Below are 9,594 nucleotides of genomic sequence, written 5' to 3'. Positions count from 1 at the left end.
CCCAGGGTGGCCTATGACACATTCTGCAGGCCAGAAAGGCTATGAACTCTCAGCTTCCCTGCCTCCATCTCCTGAAAATGTGTCCTGTTGTAAAAGGTGAAATAGAGAAAAGGATTTGATCGCTATACACAGGATGGCTGGGTTCAGGGTGCATGTCAGGAGACAGCCATGAGGTTACCCAGCAGAAGGGAGCTCCAGGGAGAGGAACTGCACATGCAAAAGCAAACAACAGAGGAGAGCATGGGTCTACAATCCTTTAGCAAAATCCTGAAATCCAAAAACCTTTGATGATAAAAGTTGTGCATTTTCCCTGCCCTCTTCCACCTTCAGGCCTGACTTCTTGGCCAAGCCTCTTTATGGGCCAGCATCCCGTTTCCTTTCTTAAAATTATGAGCCCTGACTGGCTCTGCCCCATCCTCTCCAAAGCATCCATGTGCCCCAGGGGTGCCAAGTGATCAGCTCCGCTACTGTTGATCTTCTGGGAAGGCCCTGGTACTGCTTGAGTCCTCACACAGCTAAGGCATTCTCAGCCCAGCCGAAAGAGGAACGCTCATGCAAATTTCAAGAAAACATGGCCCCTTACACTGACATCTAAAGAGTTGAGATTATTCATTTTCTGTTCTTAATGGAAAAATAAACTAAATGAGTGTAAAGCATCTTGGGTGTGGGAGAATGAATAAGAACAAAAACAGAAAGTGTGAGGAAAGATGGAAGGTTATGATTAAGCTATACAATATATAAAAATATAAAGGTTGAGACAGGCCCAACAGGCCACTTTTGAATGTTGGGATGGGACCCTTTACTGTTAGTTCCTCTGTACTTGTTCATCTGCATATCTTAAGGGTTTTTCTTTTAATTGTTGCTGTTGTTTTTGTAATGGCACTCCCCTTTCAAATGAAAAGGATCCCAAAGGAGGCTTAGGAAAATAACACATTGACTAAACTTTCTACAATAGAAAGCCATTCTCACTGGTTTTTATCTGAAAAAAAAAATGACCCTAAGTGATCAATGACCTCCTCCTTCCCCCTAGAAAAGGGAAAAGAAAGATAAGCGCTGTGCAGGAAAACCGTGGGCAGCCTCGAAAAGCTCGCGGTGGCCACCGGATGCTCCAAAGTCATGATCCTCTGCAGACAGGAAATGGCAGCTCCAAGTTCTCCTTCCTACAGCGGCTCAGTCTGGAGAGATTTGTGTGTCCAACTTCTGAAGATTCGGGCTGTGGCCTAGCCTCCTGGGTTTGCAGGCTGCAGCGTTCACTGGGCTTCAGGTACAGATGCCTCCTCCCAAGTAAGGCCTCCAAAGGGCTGGAGGCTAGAATACAGATCCCTAGGCAGCCGGGAGGGGACTCCCGCCTGCCTGCCTCCAGGTTACTAAGCCGCCTCAGAAGCTGTTGTTCTGTGGACCTTGAAGTTATGATAAGGAATCTGCCAAGTGCTTCTGTGTTTAGATAACAATACCAAAAAAAAAAAAATCAAGGAACAAACTTATACTGGGCTCTTACAGAGTCCACCTGGGGTTTCAAAAAAACCCAGCGGATGAAGAGTAAATGTTAGTACAGTGTGTGATTATCATGACCACAAGATAACAAGCTCCTATACACATGATGGCATCCAGGGTGGCTGGTGTTGGTGTTCCACATTCTGTCGTTCCGTGTGTGTGTGTGTGTGTGTGTGTGTGTGTGTGTGTGTGTGTGTATAAAACCTCCGGTCACAGATTCACTGGATCACAAATTACAGGATTTTAAAGAGAAATCATTTCCACAGGCAGTACGGCTAGAGTGGAAAATCTGGAGTTTTCCATCCCTAGTTAAGGGCACTTCCCCCGAAACGAAATAGACGTTTTTCTTTAATCCTTGTCCTGTCCACATTTTAACCTAGCTGAATATTCACAGTGATAAGACCACAAACGAAAGAGCTCGTCAGAGATGCTGAGAGAGAACAGGTACTTTCACTATCAGCGATGGTTTCCGCTTTTCCCACAAGATGTCTTATCAGTTTTCACCCTGAGCAAAACCATAAAAAGAAAAAAGAAATCTTACGCAACAGTTCTCTAAATAAAATAGTACGCAACAGACTAGTCATCCTCAAAAGTGATGTTGTGTAAAGAGTCAAAGTACATCATCCAGCGAGATCAATACCCTATTAAGTTAGGTAGCATTCTGGATATCAAAGAGCAATGAACTGAATAACTTAAAGTATAAGTACACGACCCAGGGGATTAATCACACACTGCCATGGTGAAATTAGGACAATTCTTCCAATCATTAACGTTTTGCTTACAAAAATGTGCTTTTCTGTTTGCCTTTCTGCTAAATGATAACCGTTTTTCAAGTTGAATCTCCTGATTAAAAAAAAAAAAAGAGTTAAAAAACAAGACAGGAGCTGTGCCATAAAGGTCATCTATGCTGCTCCGACGTGAAACAGCCAAAGGACAAACAAGGCGGAAAAAAAATGTCTGGATTGTAGGAAGAGTTTGTAAATATCCATGGGCAGTCTGTAACAGCACCTTCTGAAAAGTTAATGCTAACCTGAGTCCTGAGAAGGCTGTGCCTCCTCCAACCAACATGCTCAAGTCTTAAGGGCATGTATAGAATCAGAACCTGAGCGACTTGAAGGGAACCTGGGCTAGCTTCCAATGGGAAAACAGCACACTTTCAGCGAATTGTCCACTTTAAAACAAGATTTCACCCCTTAGCTTTTTCTAGTGTCAATCAATACAGAAGCTGCTGACCTTCTGCCTAGCAGTCGCGATCCAGTTCCTCCCGCGAGTAAACATTACCCAGAGGTTATCTCCAGCAATGAAACACAGAGATTTCAGGATCATTTTAATTCCATTCAAATGCCTCACTCTCCAGAACGTGGATACAGGCAGTCCCACTTTCAGAGCAAACCGACTATGGCCGTTGAAACTTCATGCAACCTGTTAGGCAGGTCTAGAACTAGGGGCCTGCCGCTGTTGGGAAACAAAACTCCCCGTCTCGATGGCTCCTTTGGGCTCTGACACCCAGGCGAGGGGAGAATCAGGGCTGTGCAGAGCATGAACTGAGCTGGGACTGAGGGACTTGGAGCCGGTCACGTAGCTCAATTGGGACGTTCTCTCGAAGTTCTGAGACAAAGAACTAAAATTACAACGTAGACCTTTAAGCGCCCAGGCCTACGCTTGCCCTCTGCCAAAGGACCAGTCAGTGCTGAGTATTTTCTGGAAACCCGATTCGCCCGCAATTCCATGACCTTCTTGGACTCTCAGGAGGCAGGGTGTGAGAACCCACCACAGGCTCTTTCCTATACCACTAAAAGACTCCACAGAGGCCAAGCTGGGCCTCTCCTCAGGTCTCTGTAGGAGGCCTGTCAGACCTGGGCTCTCTAGACTGCAGGTTAATACCCAGGGCTGCACCCGCCTGTCAGCACTCTTCCCAGCCATCAGATTCCTGATGCTTCCTGCTTCTGGCTGTTGTCCCCCAACACTGGCCGGAGTTACCAAAGGGAAACCTGTGGGGAGGGGGGGGTAATATGAGGCGGAGTGCTGGTCCCGTGGGTCTCACACCGGCTAGCACCTCAGAGCAGCGGCTATCACTCTCTAGGCCGCTGACTTTCACGTTCCCAGAGTTTCTAAATCTCCTGCTCCTCCAAACCCTTCCTTGCCCCGCACAAAGCACAGCAGCTCGGCTCCTGACAGAGTGAGGGTGACGCACTGTTGACTCATGCTGGTCAAGGCCAGTGGCCTCACACCAATCGATGGTGCTCATAGCGGCTCTAACCTGCCATGCTCAGTCCCCAACACACACACATCTGCTCCAGCTAACACTCCTAAGAAAACTCAAATTCACACTCCAGGAGATGGGCACCCCACCCACCGCCCATGGGGCCCCCTACCCCCTACCCCTGTGCCAAGCACACACACACACATACCCCAAAGCCATTCAAGTAATGTGTTTAGGCCTTTTCAAGCAAAGAATGAGAGATTCCAACAGGGTCACAAAAGTTAACTCATCAAGTAAAAAAATTCTTTAAAAAAAAATCAAACATCATTTTGGCAGGATTTTTACACGGAATAATTCTATATACATGCTATACATTGTTTCTATAAAACACACTATCTACAATCTACTTACATTTAATTGTCCTGCTAGTTCTAGTTCACATGGGATTACCTGCAGTCACAAAGGAGTCGAGTCGGCTTCCCTGACTGTCCGACTGTGCCATCCCTTAACAAAGGCACTGGGTGAGCAAAACAAGATTTTCAGAACCTTATCAACTATCTTGCTTATAAGAGCACACTCCTGGAGCCAGGTGCTCAGGAACGGCATTGGAGCTAAGGCAGCAATGTAAGGTGTTATGTAAAAGTCGAGTGTGTCCTTTTAAACTGCTCCAAGAAGCCACAAATGTGGGCCCCCTTTCTAAGTGACCCTCTGAAGTCTGAGGGTATGGCCACAGATTTAGGAAAAGTCATTCAAGCACAGCCTATTAAAACCTTTAAAGTTATAATTTAAGTTTTAAATGAAAGTTCAAATTACTTCTCATAAATAGAAATTAATGGGGATACATTAAGCCACTTCATCAAAGCAACTTAAAACTGGTGTGTGTGTGTGTATATATACATATATATGTATATATATAGGATCTGTAAAGTCAAAATTAAGGTTTCAATGCATATTTGTTAATTATGCCAGTGTACTAAACAGTTTCAGAACACTACAAGAATGACATTCGTTTTCTCTCCCATAGTCTTCCAGTTTGTAGAAAAACATTATCCGCAGGTCCAGTCTCTGGACGATGCCGGTGACCATCATCCAGCATTAAAGTAGCCTTTGTCACCCTCAATGTCCACTTCCTGGTCCGAATCCTCTGAGATCTCGGAGTCTTCCCGAGAAGCAGGGGAAGGTGAACACTGAGAAGTATCCAGAGAGGCACCTTTACTCTGCTCACTGGGCGAGTCCTGGCCCTGGCCACAGGAAGCGTCCAAATTGTCCAACTCATCCTTTTTATTGCTTTGAGGGTTCTCCTGAAAGAAAGGAATGAAAATGCAGACGTGAGATCAAAGACATAAAAATCAAAATGGATTCCCCCCCCCCCCAGCCTTTAGCTTGCTTACAAAGTTTAGGTTATCAACTGTTTTCATCTAAAATCTCTTTCCTAAGAAGACACACTTGTGATTCTTGTCCCCATTCGAAATTAGAGGGAGAAGTCACATCAGAGAGAGATTATATGTAACTCAGGTCCATGATCTCAAGACTTTCAGCTTAGGAGAAAAAAACAAACTCCGTTCAGTCCAGGCTGCACTGTCCTCGCTCTCTAAATATCGCCCTCAACGCATTTTCTAGCATTTTAGAGAACAAATGTTAATGGCTGGTTTGTTATACCAAGGCCCACCCCCCTCCCAGAAAAGAAAAGAAAAAGAAAAACATATACTAAATTAAGAAGCTTCGAAATCATAGATTAAAATCCTTTTCTCTTGGTCTTCTGAAGTAATTTGTGAGCACATATACACATAACTATGTACCAAATCTCAAGATCATGACAAAGAAAAATCACAGGACCAAATAATATTGATGAAGTGACTGCAATTTGCTTAAAATCTAGGGAAAATTTCCTGGGGGAAAAGTTTCCCACATTTCATAGAAAGTGCCATTTTAAAAGTCATTGGGAAATGAGCTCCAAGCCTTTGAATAAGAACCAAGTCCAGCCAGTGAGTGTTTAAGCTTGAGGGTGTCTAATAAGGATACAAACACTAGAGAGAACCATTGTACTCCTCAGCGAGCAAGTCTGCAGAAGCCATACTAAGTCAGTGATGAAAGGAGAATCCTCAACTACTTCTGAATAATAAAGCTACAGGAAGCTTTTTGTTGTTTCAAAATGTCCTTTTTTTCTTTTTTAGCATCTTTTTTCTTTTTAAATATAAAGTGTGATCAATACAATTTAAGATCTACACTGAATTTCCCCACTTGGCAAACCATTTCGTTTCAAGCCATCCTGTCTTATTTAAAGCCCAGGTGTACAGGAGTCATCAGCGGTTGTCCGAGAACTGGGAACACCCCGTCTGGGACCTCAAAAACAAACCTTTAGCTCTAAGTCAGCAGGGTAGCTTTTGGGGACGCTCCCTTTACTTTTTTTTTTAATTGTATATTTCTTAACAAGGGTTATTGAAAGACTCCTTAGGAAGTTTAAGCTACTTTCCAAATAGGCCTGGCAATTTCTTTATGCGTTTTATATTCATTTTAAGAGCTGGCAAAGATGGATAATAACTTTTAAACTCTTTGATATTTAATTCTTCCTTTTCAAAAAGTGCAAATAAGACTTAAAGGTGTTTGTGTCTTTATATTTACCCTTGAATCCTGCCTGGTTTTATTATGGCTGTGTAAATAAAAGAAACAATTTTCTCCCAAAGATAACTACTTAAGTCATTTACTGTCAATTACTTTATCTTTCCTGCGTTAATGAGATAAACAGCATATGGGCTTTATAAAACAATTAGCCAGGCGGTTTACTGGCCGGTGTGTGAAACCCTGGCTAATTGATATAGGAACTGCATTAGGTGCTTTTAGCGTTAGTGCCACCTGAGCAACTCGTCCTGAATTTCAGCAGGACTATTTGCCTTTTTAATCAAGGTGAAGAGGTTAAATAGTCTCTTCAAATGACTTTTGCATACAACCCATAACAGGTCTCCGCATTTAGATAACATGATACAAACATTTATTTCCATAGAAACGGAGCCCTGTCAATACCTGTTTCAGTCTTCTCCATTTAGCGCGTCGATTCTGAAACCAGGTTTTGACCTACAGAAAAGAAAGCAAGTTTACAGACAGGTTCCAGATCCCAAGAGACCTGGGGAGGAGCGGAGAAGGGACTGGGGATATGGCGAGAATCAGTTCTACAGTTGGGTAGAAGCAGAGCGCACCGCACCGTGGTTTCTTCAGCCCTAGAAACCAGCTGGGGTTGTGGGACCCCGCGGGCTGACCTGTCTCTCACTGAGCTGCAACATCTTAGCCAGACGCTTCCTCTCAGGCGGGGAGAGGTATTTCTGAGTCTCGAACTTCTTCTCCAGTTCGATGGTCTGGTCGTTGGAGAACCTCACTTGACCGCCTTTCCTTTTGTGCAGGGGCCGTTGTAGGAAGGGGCTCCAGAGCAGGGGCTTGCCTGTGGGCCAGAAGAACGGCGGGTGAACCACGGCGCTAGAGTCCTCTGGGCAGTCCCCAGACCTACCTTGGTCCCAGGTGACACAAGGCGGGAGACCAAAACGCAGACCTGTTCCCAACCCATACATTCTCAGGGGTACAGATGGACTCAATAGTCCCTACCACCTCACAAAGTCAGCTAAACTGCATTAGCACACAAACCTGCTCGGACACTCGAGACCCCGCACTACCCGACCTTCACACCTGTGGCTTAAATGCAAACAAATCTTCTCAACCCCGAGAGAAGCCCTGCCGGGCTTAAAATGCTCTTCGTTAACCGACCAGCTCTTGTGTGTACTCAAGTTTTTGCAAAGGATCCAGTGTGCGCATTTAAGGGGGGAGTGGGGTTGTTACACTTTCCAAGGCCTGGTTGCACAGAAGCGCTAGCAGGGCGCTCGTGTTAGGCCTCCAGTGGGGCCTCCAATCGTGGCTGGAGCACACCTCGGCCTCCTCTGATTTCACACTCGGCCTGCGGGGGCGGCCAGTTAAAGCCACCCCGTGGGCTATGGCAACATTTCCGTCAATGTGTTTCCTGTTGGTCTGTCTCAAAAAAAAAAAAAAAAAAAAAAAAAAAAAAAAAAAAAAAAAAGCTTCCTTCTGCTCAGGCCCAGCAGAAACCCAAGGAAACCAAGGCGATCTCTGTGAAAACGTTTGCCCCAGGGCCGTTCCTGCCCCACAGGGAATAGAGTGGGGCGCCGGTCACACACCCTGCAGGTTGAAATTTTAAAAATACAAATACAATAACTTTTAAACTACAAAATTATATAAAACCCACACCCCGAATCCCGGTAGCGGTGAGATGAGGGGAGCGCTGGAGGCTACGTCAAAATAATGCTGGCATTAAAATGCTAATTCATTAAAATGTTAATTTTCTCCTAGGTCCCCCAGTGAAACTGTCTGGGTGTTTACTTTAAACCCTGGTCCTTATTCGCTCTGGGGCTTCGGACCGCGCAGGCGACGAGGGACTCAGGCCCCGAACTCCGTCACCGTTGCTTATGTATTTCTTAGAACATTGCGGGGACCAGCCCCGAAAACCCCCACGGAGTCAGCGTTGTCTCCACCGCCCTTCCTAACTGTTCGGGGTCTTCACCTTCCTACTCCAAAGTGGTAGCGGTGCGTCCGTATTTCCGTCCTTCTGTCTTCGGGCCTACACCTAAACATTCTAAAAGCTGGCATTGTGTTTTCGAGATTTTGCTTGCGTCAGGCTTCAGACTAGTGCAAAACAGCCTCCAAAGTGGGGGGGGGGGAGCCGAGAGGAAGCAACTGGTTATTTTAGCTGCCATAAAGTCACATCCCACACAGAGGAAATGAACAATATCAGAAAAACGGATCCTGCCTATCAGACGTCGAGTGTTTCCTGAATTTGTCTATATTGAGGATGTCGATAAAATAATCAGCAGCGTGCACTACTCCGGGGGAAGGGTCTGCTTCATGCAGCCAGGAAAACACTTAACAGCTTCAGAAACCAGATTTACTCCTATCGAGAACTCAAGATTTCCTGTATGAACGGAAAGGGTCAGGCTCCTTCACTACACAAGCTTGTTGAACCAAGCCCAGCCCAGGAACCGCCCGGCCCGCCAGCTATCCCTGCGCTGCAGGGGCCAGGCTCGGGGCGCCCCGACGTCCTCTTCCCGGTGTCTCCCGCTAAGGGAGCCCCACCCGGGCCGACACGCGTGGCCAGGGCTGCCTTTCACTACTACCCCGGGCGTCCCAGGCCTCTCCCGACTTCGCTCGCCCCGATGTCTGCAAGGTGCAGGGAAAGCAATCAGAGTCGCCGAGCGTCCCAGCGCCTGCAGCGCGCCACCGGGGGCCCCCGCGCCTCCTGTCCCCGCGCGCACCCGCGAGTCGCCGGCTCAGAGCTTTCTCCGCAACTTTCTCCTGCAGCTCCCGTCCGTCCCCGCCGCCACCCGCGCGCTGCCACCCCGCCTTCCTCACGGACGCCCGCGCTCGGCCCCGCAGACCCCGGTCGCCTTACCCAAGGGGTCGTGGCGGAGCAGGGCGTGCGTGTAGTCGTTCACCGTCCGCGGGAAGGGGTACAGAGGGCCTCCGAAGCCACCGGGACCGTAGGCGGCGGCCAGCGCGGCGGCGGGGTGGTGCGAGAAGGCGGGGTGGACCGGCGTGGGCTCGTACACCGGGGTCCGGTAGGAGGACACGAGGCTGGTGAAGGAGGAGTTGGGAGATGGCAGCGTGGGGGTGGGCGTGGGCGCGGCGGGCCCGCGACCCAGGATGTCGTCGATGTAGAAGGGCGTCGGGTGAGCGGGCTGCAGCAGCGGCGTGGGCGCGTACAGCGGTACTCCCACGGCAGGCGCAGCCGCGGGCCCCGGGTGCGGGAACTGCATGGCTGCACCGCAGCCCCACGGACAGAGCTGCCGGCCCGCGCCACCGCGCTACATTTATTTGCGCTCCGCGCTCCCGGCGATAGGCTC

General features: G+C 47.8%; 1 protein-coding gene across 1 annotated transcript; it reads right to left on the bottom strand.

Annotated features, from left to right (window-relative positions):
• Positions 1–3,964: 3,964 nt before the first annotated feature.
• Positions 3,965–9,594, bottom strand: Hhex (hematopoietically expressed homeobox). The gene is made up of 4 exons (XM_050159333.1): positions 9,144–9,594; positions 6,952–7,130; positions 6,719–6,769; positions 3,965–4,998 (listed from the first exon to the last, which is right to left on the bottom strand). The coding sequence occupies exons 1-4, from the start codon at positions 9,505–9,507 to the stop codon at positions 4,783–4,785; spliced, it is 810 nt and encodes a 269-aa protein (XP_050015290.1). The 5' UTR covers positions 9,508–9,594; the 3' UTR covers positions 3,965–4,782.

The sequence above is a fragment of the Alexandromys fortis genome, unplaced genomic scaffold, assembly GCF_014885135.2.
Source record: "Alexandromys fortis isolate MF-2015 unplaced genomic scaffold, M_Fortis_MF-2015_v1.1 scaffold_10, whole genome shotgun sequence".
NCBI lineage: Eukaryota > Metazoa > Chordata > Mammalia > Rodentia > Cricetidae > Alexandromys > Alexandromys fortis.
Note: the sequence above shows the minus strand (reverse complement) of the source record. Positions and strands in the feature narration are given on the sequence as shown.